Genomic DNA, 27,899 nt, shown 5'->3' on the forward strand with positions numbered 1-27,899 from the left:
ACCATGTGGGCCAATCCTGGGGCTATGAAGAGGTTAAAATCCACAGGAGCAAATATGACTTGTCACACGAAAGTACTATGGACTGTACTAAAAAATAAAGAAGCACTACAGCTATTCCTGCCATGGAACAGGCCAAAGGGATGCTTCAATGTTAAGTGGGTTAAAAAAACAGGAGGTCAGGAGGTGGGGGACAGGGGTTAAGAGAGGTCTAGTGGGGGAGAGGAGGAGACCGAGAAAGGACAGAAAGCTCTAAAGAAGCTAAGAAAGGTACTGGAGAGGGAAAAGGAGGCCTGAGAGGCCCAAAGATACTATATTTGAGGGAAGACTGCCTGAGGACCCAAGCCATGAGGGAGCAGCAAGGGGAGAGGGTCTGAGAATAGAGAGATGAGCAAGGGGACCCTAGAAAGAAGGACCCTGAAGGGAATGGGGAAGACGGCTAGGAAATCTGTGGTGAGGAACATATAGCCAAAGGACATGGAAGAAACTCAGAAGTAACCTGGAAAAAATATACAGAAAAGGTGCCTCGAAGTCAGGAAGAACCTAGGGGGTGCACCAGAGCCAGTCCTGGGGATACGTGAGGAGAGGGGATCTGCCCAAAGGAGGGGGGGGGCAGATTCTGAGAGGGCAGAGAGGGTGGGGGTCAAGGGACATGAGAGGGCAGTGCTTCTGGCAAAGGCAGGGTGCCAGGGAAGGATGGGGGTGCGAGGGTGGGGCCACAGAGAGTGAGGTGGCAGGGAGGGCGGACAGGGACCAGGGAAGAAGATAAGAGGTGTGCAAGAGGCCTGAAGGCAGACTCAAAGGTACAGAGAGGATGCAGGCCCCAGAGGGGCCAGGAGTGAAAGCTGACTGGCAGGTGCTGGGAAGGGTGGAGTCCCACCCCCGGGGAAGTGGGATGGGATAGGTACCCAACGGGGCCCAGAGGGCTCGAGTGCCCATCAAAGGCTGGGGAAGGTGGGATGCGCGACAGGGAATGGAGGAGGCTAGAGGGGATGGGACGCCTGAGGGGGCGGGGAGAGGGGCACCGCCGAACTCACTCAAAGACGAAGAAGAGGACCGTGGTGGTGAGGATGAGCAGCAGCGTGAGCGCGAAGACGCCGCCGTGGCCGGCCAGCATGAGGCGGCCGCCGCAGTAGAAGCGGTTGCGGCCGGGGAACACCTCCCACTTGCGCTGTGGGCGGTGGCCGATGCTCCCACTGCCGCTGCCGCTCCAGCGCGGTGCAGTGGCGGGCGGCGGGGACCCGAGGCCCGGACCGGGGGGCGCGGCGGGGCCGGGGCGACGCGCCCCGGGGGAGGCTGGCGGCGGGGCGGCCCCGGGGCTGATCTGCTGGTACTCGCAGTCCTTCATGCGGCCGGCCGCGGGCCTCCGCTCCGCGCCCCGCGGGCCGGCCGCGCAGCACCGGGACCGGGCCGAGCAGCGGAGGTGGCGACGGCGGCGGCGCGCGCGCCGCTAGCTCACTCGCTGGGGGCGGCCCCGCCCCGTCCCGCCCCCGCCGCCGCGGCCTCCCGCCGCAGCGCCCCCTCGGCCTGGGCCCGGGAAGGCGCTCCTACCCGCCGCCGGTCCTGCCTGACCTGCTGCAGGGCACCAGCCAGTTCCTGCGGCCCCTAAAGCGGCCCGGTCCGTTCGGCACAATGACAGGGCAGCAGATCTGCGCCCGAGGTCTTTTTGTTCCTTTTCAAGCACACCATTTATTGGGCATCCCGTTTGCGCCGGGCATCGTGCCAAGCGCCGAGGTTGGGATGGTGGACTTCGTGATCTTCTGTAATCTGTAATTCCAGGGCTCGAGTGCCCATCAAAGGCTGGGGAAGGTGGGATGACCCATTTCTTGATGACCGACTGGGCAGGCATTTTACGCGGCAAGCAGGAGTGCTTGTGGGGACACAATCTTCTTTGAAAACCAGAGGCCTGTTAACTACCGCCTTGAATTTCAAAGTGGCCGGTAGTTGTGTGTGTGTGTGTCTGTGTGATATGCGCTGGCCGTCCTCACCCAGCTCCATGATCCTAGGTGACACTTCATGTGGAGTTCATGCCTCATGGCCCCAGTGTCTTTCAGGAATTCTCAGTGTATTCATTTTCTATTGGTGTGTAACAAATTACCACAATTTAGTGGCTTAGGACCACACACATTATCTCACATGTTCCAGGTCAGGAGCCCCCACACAGCTCAGTGAGTCATTTGCTTAGAGTCTCAGAGAAGGCTACCACCAAGGTGTCAGCCAGGCTGCAGTCTGTCCTGGAGACTCAGCTGGGAAAGAATCTGCTTGCAAGCCCATTCAGGTTGTTGGCAGAACTTACTCCCTTGGAAATGAATATACGACTGAGGCCCTGTGATTTTTGCTGGCTGTCAGCTGGAGGTGTCCCTCAGCCATCTGCAAGTCCTGGAGGTTAGCATAGTTCCATGTCATGTGGGCTTCTCCAACATGGCTGCTTACTTCATCAAGCTCACAAGGAGAGTCTATAGCTCTAGCCTGCTAAGACACTTTTATATAGTGTAACTTATTTCACAGTTGACCCTTGAACACCATGGGTTTGAAATGCCACATAGATTTTCTTTTTTTTTTTTAAGATTTTATTTATTTATCTTTAGAGGGGAAGGGAAGGAGAGAAGTATCAATGTATGGTTGCCTCTTGTGAGTCCCCTGCTGGGAACTGGCCTGCAACCCAGGCATGTGCCCTCACTGGGAATCAAACCGCGATCGTGTGGTTCGAAGGCTCGCGCTCAATCCACTGAGCTACACCAGCCAGGGCAGATTTTCTTTTCAATAAATGCCTGTACCTTTCATCCTTTCATCCACAGTTGGGAGTCTGCAATGAGGAGGGCTGATGTATGCCATTTTCTATAGGGGATTTGAGCATCCACGGATTTTAGTATCTGCCTGGATCCTGAAATTAATTCCCCATGAATACCAAGGGACTACTAAGTTTTTAGGGAGTCGAAAGTTAAACATGGATTTTTGACTGCACAGGGGTAGGCGTTCCCAGCCCCCACATCGTTCAAGGGTCAGCTGTATATGTAACAAGAGCAACATCCCATCACCTTTGCCATATTCCACAGATTAGAAGAAAGTCACCACCCTGGCTGGTGTAGCACAGTGGATTGAGCACGGGCCTGTGAACCCGAGGATCGAGGTTCAATTCTCAGTCAGGGCACATGCCTGGGTTGCAGGCCAGTTCCCAGCAGGGGACGCACGAGAGGCAACCATACATTGATATTTCTCTCCTTCTTTCCTTCCCTTCCCCTGTAAAGATAAATAAATAAAATCTGAAAAAAAAAGAAGACAGTCACAGGTCCCACTTTAGGTCCCACTTTAACTCAAGAGCAGAGGATTACACAAAGTTGTGAATACCAGGAGATCAGGAATCACTGAGGGTCAGTTAGGGTCTGTCTACCAGACTGAGGTTATTGGAAAACCTAAGTAAAAATATAGGAAAAGGGAGAGCTGGAGCCCTGGCTGGTGTGCCTCAGTGGACTGAATGCCAGCCTGCAAGGTTGCTGGTTTGATTCCCTGTCAGCACATACCTGGGTTGTGCTGACAGGGTCCCCATTTGGGGGCAGGGGCATGTGAGAGGCAACCCATCAATGTATCTTCCATCAATGCATCTCTCTCTCCCTCCCTGTCTCTCTGAAAATACAATCTAAAATAATAATGAGAAAAAGAAGAAGAAAGAAGAGGGAGAGCTGGAGACTAGGGTAGGAGAGAGGAAGGAAGGAAGTCAAAACACATGATGGGAAGTGGAAAGGCAACAACAGTAACCTCAAGGGTCACTAATTGGTACACATGTCTAAGGCCACCCTCTTAGTGCCAAAGATTCTGGATTTGATGAGCCCCACCTTGAAGGAGTCGACCAAGCTGTGGGCTTTCTCTCCTCTCACTCCTTGGCTATGGAACAAAGTCACAAAAACTGGACGTACTGGTTCCAGTACACATTCCTGCTGTCCCACCTCAACTGGGTCCTCTTGAAACTGTAAACCTTTTCTTGTTCCTTGTCACTTCATGGAAACCAACTTGATTTTCAGTTTCCTTCCTCTCTACCTCATAATTTGTATTTGAATCAATCCTTTCCTCACATCTTAAAAATGTGGACCTCTCTGGCTCTGACCTCTCTGGTTAGAGCTTGTCCTGGTGTGCCAGGGTTATGAGTTTGATCCCCAGTTGGGGGTGATACAGGAATCAATCAATAGATGAAAAAATAAGTGGAACAACAAAAATTGGTGTTCTCTCTCTTTCTCAATCAATAAAATTTTTTGTTTAGTTTTTAAATTTTTTATTTATTTATTTATAGAGAGAGGGGAAAGGAGGGAGGAAGAAGGAAAGAAACATCAGTGTGTGGTTGCCTCTTGCAGGCCCCCTACTGAGGACCTGGCCTGCAACCCAGGCACATGCCCTGACTAGGAATCAAACCTTTTAGTTCACAGGCCGGTACTCAGTCCACTGAGCCACAACAGCCAGGGCTCAATAAATCAATATATTTTTAAGTAAATTTAATGTGGACCTCTCTCTGCCCATAGCCAACCCTCCATTCATGTCTTATCACTCCTGTTCACTGAGACTGCAAACTCATACTCAACTCTCTATCAATTAAAAAAGCAAAACTAAGCTAAAACACTAACAATTGAAACAGCTTTCCATGTTTCATGGAAAAGCTGAAAGAGCTACCTCTCTTTCAGAGAAAGAGCTACCTCTTTACTGTAGCTTCAGGTTTATCTTTTTCTTCCTCACTAGAGTCATATTAAAGAGCAGCTACCATTTCCTGGTGACCTATTCATTTCTTTTTTAAAAAAAAAAACTTTTGTGACTCTTCTTTTTCCCCCAAATATTTTATTTATTTATTTTTAGAGAGAGGGGAAGGGAAGGAGAAAGAGTGGGAGAGCAACATCAATGTGTGGTTGCCTCTCATGTGTCCCCTGCCGGGGACTTGGTCCACAACCCAGGCATGTGCCCTGACTGGGAACCGAACCAGCGACCTTCTACTTCACAGGCCCATGCTCAATCCACTGAGCTACACCAGCCAGGGCACCTATTCATTTCTTAATTTCTTATAATTTATCCTATCTACATCACTCTCCTAAAACTTCTATCTTAAATGTCCCTGCTGACCAATCTTGTGTGGCATAAACTACTCATTCACCAATATTCACAGTTCCCAGGCTCTCTTACAAATAGAAGTGACTGAATTCTGTCTAATGAAAGTAACTGGAAGTGACAGCCTGGCCCGTAAAACTTCCAGGTGCTGGCCCTTACTCTCCTTCCTGTCTGCTAGCAGAATACAGGAGACTCTGAGAACCTAGAAGAAAATCAAACCAGATGTGTCCATTCCAAGTTTCAGAGTCCCACTCCTTCTCAATCACAGGAGATTTTTTTAAATTATATTGTATTGATTATGATATTACAGTTGTCCCAATCAATCGCAGGAAATTTAGTAAGACTAAATTAAACTGATATAACTCTGCACCATGCATAATTTTTTATTTCATTTGTAGCAAATAAGTCTGTTGCTTACAAGATAAGACATTATTTTACGGCTATCATGGAATGTCTGTGATTTTCTGATCAAGACTTGAAGGAGGAGTTTAAAGACCCAAATTTGTCATTTATTGCAAGGACTCTGATACATTCAGAAGAATTCCTCCCACACCAAATCCCCATAGTCATCATCACTGCTACAACAGTCAAGCGCAACAACCACTTGGGCCCCCAAGGCACTTGCTCTAGCTGGCACTTTATCATAAATAACCCTAGGTGATAATTGGATTAATCACGATGCCACAGCATGCCATGGATTAGTAGCATCACCTTTCTCATTGGCAAGGAGCTTAACACATTCAAACTCAATGGCACAACCAAACCAGCTTCCTAATCCTATCTTTTGCGATCTACCTCCTGGGACCACTACTAGTACCAATTTCAATAGCAGTCAGTGTCCAGCCAATGAGACAGCAACCACACCAGCCACTGGACAGAGAGAATTTAATATAAAGAATGGTTACGATGGTTAACTAAGTATAGAGTTGTTAACTAGATAAGTGAAAGGGTAACAAAAACACCCCAAACTCTGAAATATGAAGACAGCAAGAGCAGGAAGCATCTATAATTCCTAGAGCTGCCCTGGCTGGCGTAGCTCAGTGGATTGAGCGCGGGCCTGCGAACCAGACGATCGCGGTTCGATTCCCAGCCAGGGCAGATGCCTGGGTTGCAGGCCGGTTCCTTGCAGGCTAACTACCAGCAGGGGACGCACAAAAGGCAACCATACATTGATGTTTCTCTCCCTCTCTCCTTCCCCTCTAAAGATATATAAATAAATAAAATCTTAAAAAAAATTCCTAGAGCTATGAGAGCAAAGAGAAGAGTTTGGAATTACTAAAACTTACACGCTTAGAAGAGGGGCCCTCCCTGGCTGGTATAGCTAGGTGGATTGAGCGCGAGCTCAAAGGGTCGCGGTTCGATTCCCAGTCAGGGCATATGCCTGGGTTGTGGGCCAGGCCCCCACTGGGGGCCATGTGAGAGGCAACCACACATTGATGTTTCTCTCCCTCTCTTTCTCCTTCCCTTCCCTTCTCTCTAAAAAATAAAAGGAAAAAAAAAAAAGAAGAGGGGCCCTACAGAGCTGACACTCAGACCTCCAAGTCAGGTGCTGATGTTTCTGAACTTGGAAGAGGGACCAACACCTCTGAGAAAAGGGGTGCTACCCAGTTGGTGCGTCTCTGAGGGGAACACTCTGAAGCTGTTTCTGCAGATATTGGAAAAAACTGCAAAGTGGCCCTGGCTGGTGTGGTTCAGTGGTTTGAGCACTGGCCTGAGAACTGAAAGGTCACTGGTTTGATTCCCAGTCAGGGCATATGTGTGGGTTGTGGGCCAAGTCCTGACTTGGTGGCATGTGAGAAGCAACCTATGATGTTTTTCTCCCTGTCTTTCTCCTTCCCTTTCCCTCTCTCTAGAAATGAATAAATAAAATCTTAAAATAAAAACCCTGCCAAGTGCATTCAGCTCTGCTACAGGAAGTAACTGCTATTGCCAGGATGAAGGAGCATTGCTGGGGTGACTTCACAGGAACAGGAAGCAAACAGGAGTCTTTTCTTCTTCCTCTGGTGTCACTAGCTCCCTCTGGTGGCCCTTATGGGCAGAGCCAAACGCCTCACTGACAGCAGAGAAATGTTAAATGCAGAATCCCAGCTCCAGTATCTCAAAAGTGGCAAGTAGAAGGGAGGTTTTGGAGCTGAAAGACAGTAACTTAATAACTAGCACAGGTTCCTTTATAAAGTATTATAAAGAAGAGGTGGACTTAGGTGAGAATAAGCAGACATGGAAAGGAAATACAGGGTGAAGCAGAAGTAGGTTTACAGTTGTGAGCACACAAAAGTTTACTCTTGTATTATTATTGTGTATTAATTATTATATTATTTTCCATATGAACAACTGTAAGCCTACTTTTGCCTGAACCTGTAGAGAAAGTCTAGAGGTGATGAGCATTTCAGGATGGGAAAAGCTGACTGATTCTGGACAACAAATAAGATTGGAAAAGTATAAGATTGGAAAAGCTCTTGAACCACTGGAATTGAAAGATGTTATCACCTCTAAGGCAAACATCAGGTGAAGAGCATGACCTTCCCACTTATTAACTCACACAGCTTTAATGGAGCCACTATTACATTGAGAGTGAGGCAAGAGGGTGAAGAAGCAAATAAGTAATCAGGTCAAGGAGTCTATCTAGGAAAGAACTTGAATGTGGTTAGTGTCACGTGGATCTGACTAGAAGCAAATAGAGCAGAAATCTATTGCGTTAATTTTGTGTGTCACCTTGACTAGACTACAGTATGCAGGTATTTGGTCAAATATTATTCTGGGTGTTTCCATGAAGGTATTTTTAAAAATGAGATTGACATTTAAATCAGTAGACTTTGAACAAACCAAATTATTTTCCATAAAGTAGATGGGCCTCATCTAATCAGTTGAAGGTCTTAATGGCAGGGGTGGAAATCCCAACAGACTTCCCCCTAAAAAAGAGGGAATTCTACCAGCGTGTTGTTTTTGGACTCAAATTGCAGCATCAACTCTTTCATGGGTCTTCAGCTGCTGGCCTACCCTGCAGATTTCAGACTTGCCAGCCTCCACAATCATGAGCTAATACCTTACAATCTCTCTCTCTCTCTCTCCCTCCCTCCCTCTCTGTCTCTCTCTGTCTCTCTCTCTTCCTGTCCCTCTGTCTCTCTCTGTCTGTCTCTCTCTCAAAGGGCAGAGCCACAAAATGGAAGAAGCCAGAGTCCCAAGTGACTGGGTAAAACAGGTTTCCCTCCCCATTATACTACAGTGTAAGCAAGAAAAAAACTTTTATTTTTAAGATACTGAATTTTGGGAGCTGTTATAGCAGTTAGTGGATTTTTCTTATTCTTTCTTTAATCTTAACAGCATGATGCTGGTAACAATTTCTTCCTTCTTGAAACTCTCTTTCCCCAAAACAATTTGTTTATAGTCCTGTAATAATGATGATAATGATAATACTGATAGCTACCATTCATGAAATTCTTTCTTTTTTGTTTTTCATGAAGTTCTATGTGTCAGGCACCATGCTAGTGCTTTATTCAGTGTCTCATTTAATCCTCATAACTATTCTATGTGATAGGTGCTAACACCCCTATTTTAGAGATGAGAAAACTGTTTTAGAAAAGTTGAGTCATTTGCCCAAGGTCTTATAGACCCCCTTCTCTCTCCACACTTTTCCTTTTGACAATCAAATCCAATCTCATGGCTGCTGTAATTATCATGTCTGGTGGGATGACTCTCTGACCTCTTTCCTTGTCTCTAGTTCCACATTTCCTGGCATATAAATGTGCTGATGGTGTTATAAACTCAATATGTCCAAATCTATTCCCTTGTTAGTACTGTTTTAAACACTTTTCCTTTAATACCCACAACAAGCCTATGAGACAGATAATGTCATTAACCACATCTATGAACTATAGTGTTACATACATTTTACAGAAGAGTAAACTGAGGCTTAGAGACTTAATATCCGGCTCCTATTCGCACAACTAATATACAGTAGAGCTGGTCTTGGGGCTGATTTCAAGGCCTAAATCTCAATGACAATACCTCAGTTCCACTCAAACTAAGCTCTTTCTGTCCTGTTCCTTTTTATGCTTCCTATACTCATTCTCCGCCCTTAACTTTCAAATCCTATTTGTCTTTTAGAGTCCAGCCCAAAGGCCATTTCTCCATGAAGCCTTTTCAAGTATTCCAAGCTGGAAGGGATTTCCACTTTGTTTGAATTTACAGAGTATTTACTCTGTACCTCACTTACATTTTCCTAAGCATACCAGTAAAACTTTAATTCATACTGATCATAAAAACTTAAAGCAGAGCGATACACAGCGAGACATTTAAGTATCTCTTTATTTCTCAGAATTAATCAGTTTCTATCTTGATTAATATTTCTGTGTATCTGCCAGTAACTCTATGAGACAGTTATTTGAGGGCAGGAGGTACAGTGAATCATTTCATTCCCCCAAAACAGGAATAAACAATTGCTGAAAGAACCAGTCAACTTGAAATCCCTTGAGCCTGCACAAATGACATTTTTAGATGAAGGTAAAAGGGCCTGATCAAGAAAAGGAGTGATTCCCCCCAGGGGAATGGTGAAGACATGTCCAACACTCCCCCTCCTCCCACCTTCAACAAAAAAAGAATCAACTTCTAGATACATGAAGCTCTGGTTTCTGTTTTAGCTGGGTCTCAGAAGGAAATTACTTTTGTCTGAAATTGTAGAAGCCCAACCCAGCTGCAGCATTGTTAGACCTCAGGGTAAACAGGAAGCTTCCTGCCTTGGGCCCTTCATGTCCCTCTCCCAGACTATTAAAGACTGTTAGTAGGATGGTAAAAGGACAGCTGCTGGCCATAAAATCAGCTCACTCCTTAGATCCTTAGAGAAGAGCAACTCCATCCCTCCAAGGTCAAAGAGAAACCTGTGCCGTCTTTAGGTCACACAGGTGCGTCCACCTAGCTGCGGTCCTGTTACATCCTCCGTGGTCAACTGAAACCATAATGATCTTTACTGGATACCAGAGTGATTTAGTTGAGAAGAATGGAATTCTCATTTATAAGGTCTATAGTTCTTGAAATAACTCCCCCCCTCCTCCGGGGGTGATGAGATCTAGTATAAAGGTGAAGCTGAGACTGCTAGAGCAGTTAAATCACTCCCTCCCCTGTGGAGTGATTATCCACCAACAAGAGGCAGAGGAGAATGCATGACAGCAGAGACTAGTGCTCCTTCCTCTGCAATGAAGAGCTGAAACAGGACCTCAGCTCTTCTGCACACAGGGTGGAAGTCCCTGGATTTGCAGCTGTTGGTGAGGAGGGAGGGAACAATTTCTGCCAACTGGAAGGACACTAGGGCAGGGATGCTATTCTGCCAAGAAGGGCACTTGGGTGTCTTGGCAGAAGGCAGAGGGCTGCCCCAGTCTGTGTGTACATTTTCAGAAGCATTTGACTCTGGACCAAATTCTCTCAGCTGTGCTGAAGCTGGGGCAATGGATGGGAAATGCTTATTGGCTAGGCTGGCTAGAAGCTCCAACAGAGGGTGCTGGGACTCAGCCAGGAGCTTCCCCTTCAGCTGGCAAGTTTAGCTTTCTGTCATGGTCAGAGGGAGTGTGTCAAAATTCCAATTCTCAGGGCTCTCCAGAAGCTGCTTATGATTAACCACTTATTTTGATGGAATTTATTTTGCTCAAATGGGGAATGAGTGGTGATGATGCAGAGAGCCTCTTACTTGGCTCAAGAGTAGGCAACACTGGCCAGTGTGTCTCAGTTGATTGGAGCATCATCCAGTAAACTGAAAGGTCACAGGTTCAATTCCAAGTCAGGGCACATGCCTAGGTTGTGGATTTAGTCCCTGAATGATTCTCTCTCTCCCATCACATCCGTATTTGTCCCTCTCTTCCCTTCTACCTAAAAAATCGATAGGCATATCCTCTGATGACTATAAAATTAAAATAAGAATGAGCAAAAAATTGCCCAGCAGGAGTCAAGGATCTTACTACCACTAAATGAATGGGCTCATAACCAATGGGGCCAGTCAGATACCATTTCATTCAATCTTGGACTTAACTACAATTTTTCAGCTCATGGTGCCATGTCGGCTCCTCTGACTCATGTCTACCAATCAAGCAAGCACAGGCATTTGGACACAGCAGGCAAACCAGTCACTGCTTTGACCACTTAGTTGCCTGGCACAGGCTTACTTATGCAGGACAGGAGCCTTATTTGCCAAGTATCACTGCTTTCCCTCATTCCAAGAAAAGGTCACTTAAGTTACTCCTCAGAGTGGCACCCAAAAAGAGGGAGAGTTTCTTTCAAGTGCTAAAAGCAGAACTGAGTATTTTCTCCTAAAGTCTCATTTGAGCCTTTACGTAAGTGTTTAGACTGGGGTGATTCCACTGTTTAAGGCTGCCCTTAAGATCTTAGAGGAGAAAGAGACCTATAAGAAAGTATATGGTTCATTCCCTCTCCCTACTCCTTCCCCCCTATAAGATAATACCATTTCCCCTAGTTTCAGAAAAGGTTACTAAGGCTCTGAGAATTCTCTCAAGGTCACACAGCTGGTAAGTGGATTTTACTGAGGACTAGAATCCAGGTCTCCTGCTTCCTTGTGCAGTGCTCTATTGTGACTTTTTTCCTGAAGTAGTTTGTATTTTTTTAAAAGATTTTATTTACTTATTTTTAGACAGAGGGCAAGGGAGAGAAACATCAACATGTGGTTGCCTTTTGTGTGCTCCCAACTGGGGACCTGGCCTACATCCCAGGTATGTGCCCTGACTGGGAACCAAACCCATGACCCTTTGGTTTGCAGGCCGGTACTCAACCCATTGAGCCACACCAGGCAGTGCTAACTTGTATTATTTTTTTAAATATTTTATTTATTTTTAGAGAGAGGGATGGGAAGGAGAAAGTGTGGGAGAGAAACATCAATGTGTGGTTGTATCTCATGTGTCCCCTACTGGGGATGTGGCCTGCAACCCAGGCATGTGCCCTGACTGGGAATCGAACTGGCAACCCTTTGCTTCACGGGCCTGTGCTCAATCCACTGAGCTACACCAGCCACGGTCTAGCTTGTATTATTTTTTTAAAGGCAACTGATTGCTCAGATAACCGAAAGTTGTTTAATGTGCATATCTTTATAAGAATTTTCACATAAATACATGAACAAACCATTTAAAAAATAATCAGAAACAGTGTCCCATTTAAAAAAATTTTTAAGATTTTATTTATTTTTAGTGAGAGGGGAAGGGAGGGAGAAAAAGAGGGAAACAGCAATCAGTTGCCTCTCACGTGTTCCCAACTGGCAACCCCCCCCCCCCCCCGAAAGGAACATGGATCAGCTGCCTCTCATACCTGCCCTGTCCAGGGACCAAACCTGCAACCTAGGAATATGCTGAGGTCAGGGAAACAATGTCTCATTTAGAAAAGAAGGTCCCACTTACTACTGCCACTACACTGTTTGGACCTCTGGCATCATGTGTGGACTACTACCAGTCTGTTAGCTAGAACCTTTGATGAAATTTACATTTAAATTTACAAGTGGATCAGTGGTAGGTTCAAGACTATCTCTGCTGTGCTTGGTTAAATAGACAGATCCAGGTATAATTTAGACTTAGAATAAGATGTTTGCCCTTTCTGTGAAAATACTCACTACTCTAAAATTTTCCATAGCCAGGGCCATTAGGGGGCTCTCTAGTGGCTCATACTGCTCCCGTTCCTAACCAACCTTCAAATAGAGAAAGAGGTTCTAATGGACAGAGTAAGAATCCCAAGGCAGTGCAGGCAGTGTATTTATATATTTGTACTTTCAGCCCTCTGGTTCGTTTGGTTTCAAGCCTGTCCCCTGAGATTCTAGGTCATGTCCAAGGCAGGAAGTTGCAATGCAGGAGCAGTCCCAGGAGCCAGTAAGTCAGGAAGTAGCCTAGAATGCATTGTGTGACTAGAGAACAGGTTTTCCAGTTGTACAAAAGTCCCATGATAGAATTTCTGGGGACCTTTTGTCTTGGTGGGGAGTCCCCTGCAAGAGGCTTCCAGGGCACCGTCTCTAGGGATCTCAGCAGTGGCTCTTGATCCTGAAGCAAGTGAGCTGGAAACCAGTACACAATAGGTGTGGAGGAGCCCAAAAACCTGGTGAGAACCTGGAAATCATAAGAGGGAGAAACCCACACATTTATTGGAATGCCACTGTCTAAAATTGGACCAGTCTGGGGATTCCCTGCTGCTGGGTGAACTGTAACACCATGACTACACATTTATTACACTGGACAAAAAATTTAGTAGAGCTTAGGATCTGCCTTATAAAGCTGTGTGTGATACCAGCCAAGTGACCTCCATGTTACAAATAAACATGCTACAGACTAATCACCACAGTAATGGGTAAGTCAATACAAAAAACCACTGTGGGGTCCTATTTTAGAGCATGGCCTGAACTATAAACTCTAGGCTGTGATGTGGGGCTTTAGGAACCTATGGTGGTTCCCTCATCACATGGGGATAGCAAAGCAGAGGGAAAGGAGACAGAGGATACTATTTATTGCTCAACATTCTTCCTTCTAGGGGAGTTCAGGGCCAAAGGGCCTCCCTCCTCTATCTGGAAACGCTAAACTTTGCCAGCATTCTCTCTAGCTAATCCAGCTACAAACACAGAATGTTACTTTCTGTTTCCCCTGTGCCTCTTATTCACACAGCTCAGAGAACCTTAGAAACAGCCAGTATGTGCCTCTAAGAGGCAGAAACTCTGGCACTGCTAAGGAATGGCCAGCATAGAGGAAAAAAAAAAACTTCCTTGGGGTTAAGATGAAACTGGGGCCACAGCCAGGAATTAAAAAAATCAAATGATCAAAACCTTCCCATCCCTCTCTATCTGCCCCCCAAAACATTGCACAAGATGTTTCCTCTGAAAACTGAGTACTCACTCAGAATACCTCAGAAAGTCAACTACCAAGTTGCAACTGTATTATGGGAAGGTCCCAGAGGTATTCTCTGTGCTTATTCCTGTATCTAAGTCAAATCAGGTCCTTCACAACTCTCATGTCTTTGTATACCTCCTTCATTTGCCCAGAATGTTCTTCCTTTGCTTCTTAAATGGAATTTCTTCTTATTCTTTATGATCTGGACTAAACCTGACACCCTCTTTCAATCAGCTTTTTTCCTCTGTGCTTCCATAGTACTTTTTCTCCAAAAAAGCAAGTCCTTTCCCATTCCATTTTGCTCTAATTTTATCTGTTAAATGTCCATCTTCCATTTCTACCATAAGATCCACTAGGGGAACAACTTTTTTAAAAAGATTTTATTTATTTACTTTTTAGAGAGAGGGGGAGGGAGGGAGAAGGAGAGGGAGAGTAACAGCAATGTGCAAGAGATACATGATCAGCCCAGGTGGTGTGGCTTGGTCGATTGAGCACTGGCCAGTTGGGGCACATGCCTAGGTTGTGGACCAGGATCCCCAGTGTGGGGAGTGCAAGAGGCACCAAACATTGATGTTTCTCTCCCCCTCTTCCCCTCTGTCTAAAAAGAAATAAAAATATTGAAAAAAAGATACATGATCAGTTGCCTCTCGCCGGCCCCCAACTGGGGACCTGGCCTGCAACCCAGGCATGTGCCTGACTGGGAATGAAACCAGGGACCTTTCGGTTTGCAGGCCGGCACTCAATCCATTGAGCCACACCAGCCAGGGCAGTTTATCTTATTCATGTTTCATCCTCCATGATCTGACCCACGGTCTAGCACAAAGAAAGCTCTCCACGTAGTTGTTGAATACATAAATTAGACACAGGTCATTCAAATGGGAAAAGTTAGCTCTCTCCCCCATCCCTGGTCTAGGGGTTTTGCGTGTATTTACATCCTTTTCCCAGCCAGGAATCCACCTTACCTGAACGTGCATGCACAAACAGCCAAAGAGGAGCAGTGCTACAGCGTGAACCAGGTACACAAACACCTGAGAACTGAGGAATCCAGGATCAGGCTTTTCTAGGGTCTCACTGTTCTTGTTCCTCCGCATCCCAAGTGTAAGGCAGAACCAAGGGTGGGTGGTCACATATGTCCAAGTTGCCCAGGCAACCAGTATAGCCACTGGTGCAGCCAGCAAAAAATTGGGCAGCTGCTTAAGCTCATAGTACCTCAAAAAGCCAATATTCCAGTAGATATCCTGGATATAGCTGTATATTAGGGGAAGTTCCCAGGAGCACCAAGGTGGCTCATTTCCCTCTGCAATTCGGTAGCCCTTGTCCAAAGCTAACTGCAGCAAGGGCTTAGGGATGGAGTGGACGAAGCCTGGCAGACAGAACTGGGTGTAGGCATAATACTGAAAGAGGGCAAAGGGAAGGCCAAGTGTGAACATGGACAAGAACACAGAGCCCATTAGCTTCAAGAGCTGTCTCAGAGGATTCAGTACCATGAGAGAAGAGAAAAAGCCTCGGCACTGAGAATGAATAAGGAAGCCAACACTGACCAGCCCATTGGAGCGTACACCAGTGGCAAGGGCAAAGAGGAGTCCACTAGTCCAGCTCTGGCCCCTTTCCAGCTGTCCCATGGCGGTGAATGTTAGGAGGGCAAACAAAGCTTCTGAGTAACCAGCAGTCAGGAAGACATTGGCGGGGCTGAGGCAGAAAAGCAGTGCTCCGTAAAAGGCCTGGCGGGGACAGTGCAAAACCAGACAGCCCAGGTCATGAAGTGCAACTGCAGCCAGAACAGAGAACAAGGAATTGAGCAATGCTACTGAGATTAACAGGCAACTCCGCAGGCTCAGTAACCCCCGCAGGGGTCTCAGCAGTTCACTCCCCACCAGCAGGACCAGGGGGAAACCAGGGAAGAAGGCAAAGTTGTGCTCATACAGGTAGCCATGCTCAGCAATGAACAGAAAGTGTTCAGCATCCCAGTGAGACAGGCCACCCAGGAGACCTTCCACAAGTTGGTCCACAGAGCCTGAGGGAGCGAGGCGAGGAGGAGAGAAGGCTTCTGCACGGTGATCTGGGATGATGGCATTGAAGAGTGCCTGTGGGATGAAGAAAAAAGAGGATTTTGGTTGAACTGGAAGAATAACCATTTAATAAAGTGAAAGAGAACAGATTTGTTGGGCGGGGGGAATCAGTTTAGTTTTGGACTGGTGAAGTTTCAGTTGGACATTCCAGTGCAGAGTCAACAAGGCAGTGAGATCAGTCCAAAGGTCAGGAGAGTGATCATGGCTAGAGATATAAATTTGGGAGTCATATGTACCAGGGTGGTATTTAAAGGTATGAGACTGAATGGGAGCACTAGGAAGTACAGATAAAGAAAAGAAGAGATCCAAAGACTGGACCCTGGGCACAGCAACATTTAGTCAATTGAGAGAGGGTGAAAATAAAGAACGAACAGCGAGGTAAGGAGAAAACCAGAAGAGCCTGGTATCTTAGAACCAAGTGAAGCAAGAGCATGATTAGCTCTGTTAAATGCTGCTGACTGGTTAAGTAAGATGGGGACTGAAAACTGACCACTAGACTTAGCAATGTGAAGGTCACTAGTGACATTGACAAGAGCTGTTTCACTAGGGTGGAAAAGAAAGAAGATTGCTTAGGCTAAGTTCAACAGCAAAGGGGAGAGGGGAGATAATGCATACAGACAACTACTTGGAGGAAGTTGGCTATAAAGGGGAGCAGAGAAAGGGTTAGTAGGTGAATGACAACGTGGGGGTAAAAGGAAATATTTTTTTAAAAGTTGGGAGATAAGTATTTGTTTGCCAATGGGACTAATCCAGTTGAAAGGAAAGGAGTACACAAGAAAGGAAGTGGAGGATTGCTGGAGCAGGCAAAAGAGGATGGAATCTGCTGCACAGGTAGAGGAGCTCACCTTGGAGAGGAGAACAGACAGCTCACCCAACCTTCCACAGTAAAGGTGCACAGTGAAAATGTAGTTATGCTGATGGATGTGGTGCAAGCATGCAGAAAGTCACTTCTGATTGCTTCTATTTTTCTGAGTTTTCACTTAAAAAAGCAACTGGGAGAAAAGATGTTAGAGACTTTACCCTAGTTCTCAAAATAGACTATGCACTGGAATCACCCAGGTAGTTTTACAAATAATGATGCATGGGTTCCTCCTCCAGAGTTAATTATTTCACTGGTAAAATCTCAGCCTGGGCACTGAGATTTTAAGCTCTCCCAGGTGATTCTACTGTGCAGAAAAATGGGGAGAGGGGGTGAGTGGACCAAGGAAATACACTAACATTGGGTAGCACTAAGGACTCATTTGAGTTAATGACCTTCAGTAAAATGAAACTAGTTACTATAGTTTTGTGTTTTACTCTGGGCAGATCTAGGCAAAGAATGGAGAGAGAATTGAATTCAACCAAGGTTGGGCATTGGGAGAAGGAAGCAAATGAGTTGTGCAGGAATGCATGATGGAGGATGGAATCTAAGCTGGGGTAAGAAGTGAAGCTGAAGCCTTGAGGTGGGTGAGAATCAATGAAACAGTGGCAGAATCAATGGATTATAAATTCTGGGGCACTGGAAGAATTGTTAGAGCTGGAGGACTAGAGAAAGTGAGCTGAAAAGAGAGGAGATAGTAGTCAGGTGTATCAGCTTTGTTAATATTCAAACTACCAAGAAATCAGCAGTTGTGCTGGAAAGAGAAACCATGAACCAGGAGCTAAGACCTTAACAATGAGAAGGAATGAGCTGTCCTTAACACAGATGACAGCAACAATTAAAGATAACTAGCAATATATTCTGATGGCATGAGCTTTAAAACCGGAAGTGGGGCACATTGGGAGAAGTAACAAAATAGCATTATCATTAAATGTCTTTTTGTCCCACTAGATTGTCAGTTACTTAAGGGAAAAGAGACCATAACTACTTTTATGCTCACCACCTAGCATGTGGAACAGAGTAGGTACTTAATAAACTTTGGGTTATTGAGTGAACAGTCTGGAAAGCATTCTTGTTTCTAAATAACCAGCTGAATTAGAACCCAGCTGTCCTGGTTTCCTATCCCAGGTGCCGATTCACAGTATTGCTCTACTGGTTCTGCCAATCAAAGTTATCATCGAGCCACTTTCTCCAGCCTGGTACCAGGAGTATAACTCCATTTTTAAAGTTCTTTCTGGTTTTGGTCAGTTTATTTATTTATTTGTTTTTGTAATCAGGCCATTTCAAACAGTGAAAACAAATGGGACAGGGTCAACAGTTATAGATAACAACCCTAGTCTCCTAGTTGAAGATACTTCTCACTAAACCTGGGAGCCAGCAGAGCCTGCTATACCTCTTATAGCGAGGGAGGAGAGGAAAGATTTCTACGAAGGAACCAGCTATGAGCCTCAGAATGAAGCTTGTGATAAATGGCGCACATAATTATAATATAACATACCTAGAGTGTAGACTACATTCAACAAGAACACATACTGAGAACCTGCTGAGCACTAGGCACTGTGCTAGGCACTGTATATAAAGCATATGTATATGAAATTTGATTAAAATATGTATAGGGATAGCCTTTGAGGGGAAAGGGAGTTTGGCAAAAGTGAGTGCATTCTGAGGGCTGTGTGTGGGTAAGGCAGCAAGGAGAAGCACTTGGGCGAAGACCAGGGGACACTATGACTAAACAAATGTACACAGATGGTCTCAGGGCAGTGCCACTTCTTTCCCTCTCAACTGACCTGCTCAGTCTCCTGGTTAGGGGACCCAGGGCAATACTTTGAGCTGTCACATCCTAATGGCATCTCTGGTTATGGAACATCATGGTCTGCTGCAAAGACCACTAGATCAAGAGTTAGAAAACCTGGGGTCTCATTCTGGCCCTTCTCTAACTTACTGTGTGACTTTAGGTAAACCACTCAACTTTTCTGGGCCTTTCCTGTTTCATGTGTAAAGCAAAGGGTTAATAGACCATTCCTAAGAGTCCTGCCCACTTTTCAGCTATGAAGCCTAAGTGTTTATGGTTCCAACCACAGGGAGGGGCAAACCTGAAAGGTAAAAAGGAGATGGGGACTATTCTTAGTGTCCAGCCCAGTCATGTGGCAAGGCATGTTCAGGACAAAAGATCAGAGACTGACCTGCAGCACCAGAGTCAGGACACGGCAGCTGGCAGCAAACCTCAGCACCTCTTTTCGGGATGGGTCCAGGAGCCACATCCTCTCACCACAGGAATTCAGGGGTGTTGCTGCCAGGACTGAACTCCCTCAGGCTTCTAAACTCCAAAACCTAAGGAGGAAATGTCACACATAGGCTGAAAGTAAATTCTTGAGAGCATTCTTCAACAGAGACTCCCCTTTCTGTGTTACTGGGCAGATTTAACCACTTAACTTCTCAGACAAGAGAAAAGCATCTTGAAAGCAGATGTCACTCTGAAGCACTATATTCTTGTTGGGAAAGTTCCACACAGATAAGCATGAAACTGGAAAGCTAAACTCACAGAAATCTTTGAAAAGCCTGTTGTGTCCCCTGTGCAGAAACTAAAGATCTGGGTTCAAGTCCTGGCTCTGTTACTCACAAGTTCTCATTTAGTCCTTCTGAGCCTCAGTTCTTTTTTTTTTTTTAAGATTTTATTTATTTATTTACCTTTAGAGGGGAAGGAGAGAGGGAGAGAAACATCAATGTATGGTTGCCTTTTGTGCTTCCCCTGCTGGGAAATGGCCTGCAGGGAACCAGCCTGCAACCCAGGCATGTGCCCTGACTGGGAATCAAACTGCAATCCTCTGGTTCGCAGGCTGTGCTCAATCCACTGAGCTACACCAGCCAGGGCTGAGCCTCAGTTCTTTACGTATAAAATGGGATCAGCCATGGGTGGTGTAGCTTAGTGGATTGAGTGCCAGCCTGCAAACCAAAAGGTCACCAGTTTGATTCCTAGTCAGGGCACATGCCTAGGTTGCATGCAGGCCAGGTCCCCAGTAGGGGACACACGAGAAGCAACCACACATTGATGTTTCCTTTCCTCTCTTTTGCCTCTCCTTCCCCTCTCTCTAAGAATAAATAAAATCTTTTTAAAAAATGGGATCAGATTATTCTGCCTGTTTCACAAAATTATCGTGATGGTGAAATGGACCAATGTGTGAAGAAGTACCACTACATCTACGTTGTGGTTGCTGTTATTTGGTGTGTGCCCTTTTCCTCCTGCCCAGAATAATAAACTAGGTCCCAAACCAGAGTCCCAAAAATGAGGCATGGAACTGAATTGGAAGACCATAATCACTATACACTCTAGCTTAGCTCTCTGATGTGTGTTCAGCCAGTCTGTTAAATTAAGTGGAGAAGGGAAAGAAAACCACCACTTGGCAGGACTTTAGCCAGCTCACACTGCTAAAACAAACTCAGGAGGAAGACAGAGTTGACTACTAGGAATGGAGAAAACTCATGTCCCATCCCTTTGTTGGAATGGCAGCAACATTCAAACAGTTGCAAAGCCATTCTGAGGCAGGAAATGCACTTCAAGGCTTTTTTCTTTTAAACAATTCCTTGGGCTAAAAGAAGTAGCAATGCCTTCTACAGAACCAATTGGGGAAATCAGAAAGGAGGACAAGAGCACCAGAGGCAATTCTCTGATTTGGTGTTCTTCCCCCAGTTTCATCCCGCAAACATCCAGAGTTCCACATGTGTGTTGAGGCTCTATCCCTAAAGGAAAAAAACACCTAGACTGAGAAATTAATGGGAGGGCTGGAGAGGGCTAGTTCTGTCTTCTCTTATCTGGCTAATACCTATCAAACCTTTAGGTAGCACTTGTTTCTGGAATCCTTTCTGACCCTCACTAATGTGATATGCTCTCATTGTACTCTGCCTTGTGGTCTTTACTGCTCTTGCTTAATTAAGTTGCTTGGGAGGGCTTTGTCTATCTTGCTGACAACTATCCCCAGGGCCTAGCATAAAAACAGACATTTTAAGCCTTGTTCTGATTGAGTGGAAGTGGCAAGAACAGGATGTGGCATCACCAGTTCATTGGCTCTGGATATAAAATCACTGCTCCAATAGTCCTCTCACCATACTCACGTTAACAGCAACACTACAAAGTCACAGAAGCCACAGGAAAGTAAAATTTCTCCAGAGATCAAGACGGGCCAGTGACAACAGTACTTATCCTCAGCACCAGGCGGCGCCCGCTGCTTACTCCATCACCAAGGAGCCCGGAGGGAGGGGCAACCAAAGCCGCATGATTTTGCTCATCAAAATTCAGTTCAAAGGCAAGCTTCTGAAAACCCCAGAGAGCAGAGGTAGTTTGTGAATCTACCCAACATTTCCAACACTGACTCGCCAAGTCGAAAGGAATCCTAGAAAAAGCCACAGCCAACGTCATAGCCCCCTCGGTCTCTATCTTGGGTGATTTTATCTTTTTCCCTTCGTTACTTCCCACCCACATACATGCAAAAAGTTGGGAACAGAAAAGCACAACCCACCTCTGCCTCGTCACCAGGCTGCCATTCTTCCTCTCTCCAGAGTCAAGGTCTAGCCCCAGCGACCACAGGAAACTTGTAGCTTACACTTAGTTTACAGGTAAATCAAGAAGAAACAAAATAAAGCCAGTGAGTTCTCCCTCTCAGCTAATTGCCAGCCTCGACTTCCCAACAACCTTTGCCAAATCACACTCTCTGACCTGGCAGGACAGGGAGCAACTAGTTTTACACTGTTCACGCGAGATAAATATGCCCCAGAGAAGTGAGTTATAGAAATCTCCCTAGTTTTAAATCAGAGATCTCATTAGACCCTGTGACGCCAGTATAATTACCGTCGCCATTTTATGGATATGGAAACTGAGGCTTGCTCGGGCCCTCCGACACATCCAAGGCTGTATTTAAAGAGAATGTCTTTTTAATTTTTTTTTCTTTTTAAATTCTTAAACCTCATGGTCTTCCCATCAGGCCTTAGCCCGGCCACAGGGGACGTGCTCTTTCTGAGTCATGATTACAACCCAAGTCTCCTAAATCCAGCCCTTGTCCAATGGCGGCGCAAGCCTCTGCTGAGTATTTTGAGGGTAGAGAGGGCCCTATCTGAGAATACAGAGAAGTCTGCTGAATTAAAGCCCTGCGCTCTCTGGGAAAGACTGACATCCTCTGTGGGGTGGGGAAATTGCTCTAACCAAGCGTTCTCAAGACCAGGGGCCTCGCAGGCCGTAGCGAGCCTGGGACCGCCTGCTGCCCGCTCAGTCGCGCCTAAAGCCCGTTCTAGGTCGCTTCTTTCAGACATATTCCCAAGCGGGGATCGAATATGTCCTCTTCCCAAAGGCCCCAAGGGATATTTCCGAGGGGGCCCGCGAGGCCAGGCCGGGCCGCCGGACCGGAAGGCAGGGGAGGGCGGGAGACTATAAAGGAAGAGGCGGCACTTGGAGGCCGCTATGGCGGAGGGGCGGGTCTCCGCGCTTCTCCGCGGCCTCCGCCTCCTTTCCTTCGGCCTCCGTTTGACAACTCCCTCCCCCAGGAAATTTCAGTTTCTCACGCCGGCACTCCGGTCCCTAGCGCCCGCGCGTCTCAGGGTCTCAGGCAGAGCCCGAACTTTAACTCTTCCATCCGGGACACCAAGCGGGCCGCGCCTGCGCTTTGGCTCCGCCGATGGCGGATCCGCCCCTCACCTGCCCGCACTCCAAGCACCCGTCGCCTCCGTGGCGGCCATGGTGACTCCGGGCAAGTGGGGCGCGGACTGCAGAGCTCCTCCATTCCGCTCCCCTTGGCTAGGCACCTTTTCTCCGTGGTGACACCTGGAGACTTTTACCCCGACGCACTACACGCTCCTTGAGCCGCCTCTCCCGCCTTCAGTTAGTTCCCCGGGCCTTCCCCTTTCAGAGTCCATGTTCTTCCCCCTGTTCCATCCCGCAAAAATCTACTGAGTTCCCAATGTGTAACAAGGCTCTCAGAACTGGGGACTGCCCCGTGATCTCTTTCTTCACAGAAGCCAGAGCTGCACTTTCCCTGCTGTCTGGCAACAACAGCTGGGCACAGAGTCTGGCGCACAATAGATGTTCTGAGAATAGAAAAAAAAAAGCTGCCTTGGGGTTCCTGTGGCTAGCAGCAGCGCCCTACGTCGTGGGTGTGAAGAAAGTGGGGGATCCCCGACTTTCCACTCCTGCACCTACCAGGGACCTTCTGTCCTACTTCAAGCCCCAGTCCCACCCCATGTGGCTAATGAGGATGGTGAAGGAAACTTCAGAGAACACCCCCCAGGACTCCTTTCTTCTTCCTCATTCAAGTAGTTTCTCTCGTAGGAAGTGGGGCCAAAAAAGAAGAAGAAAAAAAGAAGCTAACTCAACAAAACCGTTTGTTAGGGAGGAGTGGCCAGTTGGTACCCCTGTAACGGAAACTGTTAGAACAACTTTGCACCCTACTTAAAGGAAATAGATAATAAATCCTTCTCCGTTGGTGAATTTCTTGTTTCTCAGGATTCTAAAGCCTTCTGTGGTTTCGGTTATCTGCCCTCCAAACGAAGCTAAAGCCTGGGTTAGCTTCTGGCCACAACCCTGGCTGAGGGAGGGGTTTATCTTCTACAACAGATACTTTTGTGGGTGGGAACAAAGGAGATGGTTGCTATCTCTCAGGCAAACCAGCACAGATCAGTTTTTTGGGGGACCAGGGACTGTATCTTTTTATTCTTTTTTTTAAAACATTTTTTAAAAATATGTTTTATTGATTATATTGATTATGCCACTACAGTTGTCCCATTCCCTCCACCCTGCACACTCCCTCCCCCACCATTCCCCGCCTTTAGTTTATGTCCATGTGTCTCAAGTTCTTTAGATTCTATATTTCCCCTACTATTCTTGCCCTCCCCCCTGTCTATTTTCTACCTACCAGCTATGCTACTTATTCTCTGTACCTTCTCCCCCCTTCTCCTCCTCCCGCTCCCCTGTTGCTAACCCTCCATGTGATCTCCATTTCTATGGTTCCACTCCTGATCTAGCTGTCCACTTAGTATGCTTTTGTTTTAGGTGTGGTTGTTAATAACTGTGAGTTTGCTGTCCTTTCACTGTTCATATTTTTATCTTCTTATTCTTAGATAAGTCTCTTTAACATTTCATATAATAAGGGCTTGGTGATGATGCGCTCCTTGAATTTGACCTTATCTGAGAAGCACTTTATCTGCCCTTCCATTCTAAATGAAAGCTTTGCTGGATAGAGCAATCTTGGATGTAGGTCTTTGGATTTCATGACTTGGAATACTTCTTTGCAGCACCTTCTTCCCTGTAAGGTCTCTTTTGAGAAATCAGCTGACAGTCTGATGGGAACTCCTTTGTAGGTGACTGTCCCCTTATTTCTTGCTGCTTCTAGGATTCTCTCCTTCATTTTAATCTTGGGTAATGTAATTATGATGTGCCTTGGTGTGTTCTTTCTTGGGTCCAACTTCTTTGGGACTCTGAGCTTCCTGGACTTCCTGGAAGTCTATTTCCTTTGCCAGATTGGGGAAGTTCTTCTTTATTGTTTGTTGCTCTTTCTCTTCCCCTTCTGGTACCCCTATAATTTGGATGTTGGAATGTTTAAAGATGTCCTGGAGGTTCCTAAGCCTCTCATTTTTTTTTGAATTCTTGTTTCTTCATTCTTTTCTGTTTGATCATTTTTTTCTTCCTTCTGATCCACTCCCCTGATTTGGGTCCCAGTTTCCTTTCCATCACTATTGGTTTCCTGTGCATTTCCCTTCATTTCAATTAGTGTAGCCTTCATTTGTTCCTCTAATTTGTGACTAAAATCAACCAGTTCTGTGAGCATCCTGATCACCAGTATTTTGCACTGTGCATCTGATCGGTTGGCTATCTTGTGATTGCTTACAAGTATTGGCTCTGGGGCTTTGATGTGTTCTTCTTGAGCCATAATGTTTTGGTCTGTTTGCACCTTTTATGTATGAGGGGCAGAGCCTTATGTGTTCACCAACGTGGGGTGACCCAGTCACTGGGTTGTGATTCTGTATGTGGGGGCAGGGTCAGAGAGGGGCAATGGCGCTAGTTCCACTATCTCTTGGACCTCAGTCCCCTCTGTTGCTTCCCACAAGCAAACCAGGCCCCCTGGTACCGGCTCCTGTGTGGGCCTGTGCACCCTCCAGGACCCTGTGGGTCTCTCCAACAAACTCTCTGTGAGCCTGGGAGCTTCTCTCAGCACCTCAACCCCGAAAGTTTTTCCAACTGGTGCTTTTAGGCTTTAATTCCCACCGCTGGAGCCCTAGCCTAGCCTGGTTTATCTGTGAGCAAATGTGTGACCTCGGTCAGCCAGCCGCCCTACACCCTCACTGGGTCTGTCCATTGCCACCCCACACCTGGGATCCACCAACTGCCACCTGCGCTCCTGGGTTGGTCCTGCCGCTTTTTCTTGCCCGACCCACTCGGCTAGCTGCTGACTCCATCCCTCTTACCAGTCTGGATGAATGGTTCGTTGTTGTCGGACTTCTGTACAGTTCAATTTTCTGTGTTTTGGTTGCGTTTTTGTTACTAAAACTTTGTTGTCTTTAAACTTGGTTGTGCGAGGAGGCACAGTGTTTCCACCTACGCCTCTATATTGGCTAGAAGTACCATTTTAACATTTTATTTATTTTTTTAGAGAGGGGGAAGGGACTTGGCCCCAGAACCCAGGCACATGCCCTGACTGGGAATTGAACCAGTAACCTTTAGGTTCATGGGCCAGCACTCAATCAACCGAGCTATACCAGCCAGGGCCATTGTCTCTTTTTTGTAAGATTTTATTTACTTATTTAATTTTTAATATATTTTATTGATTTCGCTATTACAATTGTTTCATTTTTTCTCTCCTTTATTCCCCTCTGCCCTGCACCCCCTCCCACTAACATTCCCCCCACCCTTAGTTCATGTCCATGGATTGTACATATAAATTCTTTGGTTTCTCCATTTCCCGTATTATTCTTAACCTCCCCTTGTCTATTTTGTACCTACCATTTATGCTTCTTATTCCCTCCCTGCACCTCTTCCCCCATACTCTCTCCCCCACCGCCGATAACCCTCCATGTGATCTCCATTTCTGTGATTCTGTTCCTCTTCTAGTTGTTTGCTTAGTTTGTTTTGGGGTTCAGTTGTTGATAATTGTGCATTTGTTGTCAAGATTTTATTTATTTTTATTTTTTCATGAATCCTTAGTACAATTATTTAAATACCACAAAAAAAGCCCTGAAAAACAGTTAGCATAAGAATTTCAGAAAAATCAAAGTAAATAAAAACAGAATTTTTTCTTTTTTATTGTTGCTGTTATAGTTGTCCCCATTCCCTTCCATCTGCCCCGTTGCTCTCCCCTGCCCTGTCCTACCTCTGCTCCCAAAGACAATCCCCACCTCACTGTCTTTGTCCATGAGTCCTTTGTACATGTTCCTTGGTTCCTTGACCCTTCCTCTTATTGCCCCCATTACCTCCCTTCCCCTCCCCTCTGGCCTCTATTGGTTTGTTCTTTATTTCCATGTCTCTGGTTTGTTTTTCTTGATGATTAGGTTCCACTTATAGGTGAGATCATACGGTATTTGTCTTTCACTGCCTGGCTTATTTCACTTAGCATAATACTTTCCTGTTCCATCAGCCTGTGTAGTATTCCATTGCATAAATGTACCACCATTTTTTGATCCACTCACTCATTTACTGATGGGCACTTTGGCTATTGTAAATATTTTATTTTTAGAGAGAGAAGAGGAAGGGAGAAAGAGAGAGAGAAAAACATCAACAGGTTGCCTCCTGCACACCTCCAACTGGGGCCCTGGCCTGCAAACCAGGCATGTGCCCTGATTAGGAATCAAACCAGTGACCTTTTGGTTTGCAGGTCAACGCTCAATCCACTGAGCCACACCAGCCAGGGCTAAAGACATGCATTCTTAACTATCTGTCTCCCCACACGAAATACCCTCAAAAATCTATTTGTGAAAAGGACAGGCGTCTCTTGTGACAAGTCAGAATGTTTTCTAAAAGCTCAACTGCTCAACTGTCACCCTTTAGAGGTAGAACTTTGTCCAGATCTTTAGCTCTACTTTCCTACAATTTTTCCTTCCTTTCCCTCTCTGCTACGCACTCCCCTCCTCTTCTGCTGTTTCCTGTTTCATTTTCTGGCTCCTGCTCTGACAGGAAAACAAGGAAGCTGAATCTTATGCTCTCAAAGCCCTGGTTTGTCAGAATAGAATGCTAGGTGGGATGGGAGGGCGTTCTGGGCCTCCAAGCCTGTAAGTAGTAGAAGAGGCAATCTCTCTAGTCTGCTTTGAGTCAGCAGCTAAAATGGAGCCTGCACCTACACAGTGAGCTAGCTGAGTGACCAGCACTGTGGGAGAGTGAGGGAGACCGAGATGTATCCCAAGGCTCCAGAAACACTCTATACTACCCAGCCACTTCCATTAAGAAAGAAATATCCTACACCACCAAGAAACAATTTCATAATACAAATCCCTGATCTAAAAAATGCACAAACAATGCATCACTGTTTCTAGAATTCTAGAATGTAAGAGTTACAGCATTTGTTTCTTGAAATTGCCTGGCTCTGCTCTTGCTTGAAACACTTCACTGCCAGACCACCCTTTGGCAAGCCCACAGCATTCAGATGTCAGCTGAATGTTATCTACTTCGAGAGGCCTCCCCTGACTATCCAGCCTCAACCAACACCCCGTGCTAACTATCCCATTTCCATTTTCTTCATAGCACTTATCACCACCTGGTTATCCTGTCCGTAAGTTTTACTTGTCTGTTTTCCTGTTATGGAATGTAAGCTCTGTGAAAGTGGGGGCCTTATTCAAAGTGTTACCAGCACTTAGAACAAACAGTGCTTTGCACATTCTAAGTATTTAATAAAGATCTAGTGAATAAATCAATTTGTTTAACCTGCTACCTATAGTTTAAGGATGCAGGAACTAAGATTCAGGGGAAGTGACTGGGCTGAAGTTCCACAGCTAGTGGCAGAAGCGGGACTTAAATTTAGGTTTCTAGCCTCCCAACCTGGTTTCCCCCAAACCCCTTGCAAAACT

At 46.1% G+C, this 27,899-nt stretch overlaps 2 protein-coding genes across 14 annotated transcripts in view; both read right to left on the bottom strand.

The window, feature by feature from the left end:
• ZDHHC18 (zDHHC palmitoyltransferase 18) overlaps positions 1–1,453 on the bottom strand; it is a 33,090-nt gene extending 31,637 nt beyond the window's left edge. For 3 of the 6 annotated variants that reach the window (XM_037032715.1, XM_037032717.1, XM_037032716.1), the window contains exon 1: positions 1,035–1,452. In XM_037032715.1, the coding sequence (XP_036888610.1) occupies positions 1,035–1,345 (311 nt within the window). In that variant the 5' untranslated portion in view covers positions 1,346–1,452. Of the gene's footprint in view, positions 1–1,034 lie in introns of all 6 variants that reach the window. The other 3 variants (XM_037032713.1, XM_037032719.1, XM_037032718.1) reach the window with 2 other exon arrangements.
• Positions 1,454–12,668: 11,215 nt separating this feature from the next.
• Positions 12,669–22,634, bottom strand: PIGV (phosphatidylinositol glycan anchor biosynthesis class V). 8 transcript variants are annotated; one of them, XM_037032834.1, is made up of 6 exons: positions 22,060–22,409; positions 21,380–21,464; positions 19,049–19,182; positions 15,861–16,021; positions 14,900–14,972; positions 12,669–13,166 (listed from the first exon to the last, which is right to left on the bottom strand). In XM_037032834.1, exons 3-6 carry the CDS (start codon positions 19,124–19,126, stop codon positions 12,885–12,887), a joined length of 594 nt encoding a protein of 197 aa, XP_036888729.1. In that variant the 5' UTR covers positions 19,127–19,182; positions 21,380–21,464; positions 22,060–22,409; the 3' UTR covers positions 12,669–12,884. The 8 variants fall into 8 exon arrangements, with proteins under 8 accessions (XP_036888729.1, XP_036888722.1, XP_036888726.1 ...); XM_037032827.1 differs by adding an exon at positions 21,094–21,174 and having other exon boundaries at positions 14,900–16,021; XM_037032831.1 differs by lacking the exon at positions 22,060–22,409 and adding an exon at positions 22,549–22,634 and having other exon boundaries at positions 14,900–16,021.
• Positions 22,635–27,899: the final 5,265 nt, after the last annotated feature.

Source organism: Sturnira hondurensis, unplaced genomic scaffold, assembly GCF_014824575.4.
Source record: "Sturnira hondurensis isolate 20B ecotype Veracruz unplaced genomic scaffold, ASM1482457v3 Scaffold0021555, whole genome shotgun sequence".
NCBI classification, from domain to species: Eukaryota; Metazoa; Chordata; class Mammalia; order Chiroptera; family Phyllostomidae; genus Sturnira; species Sturnira hondurensis.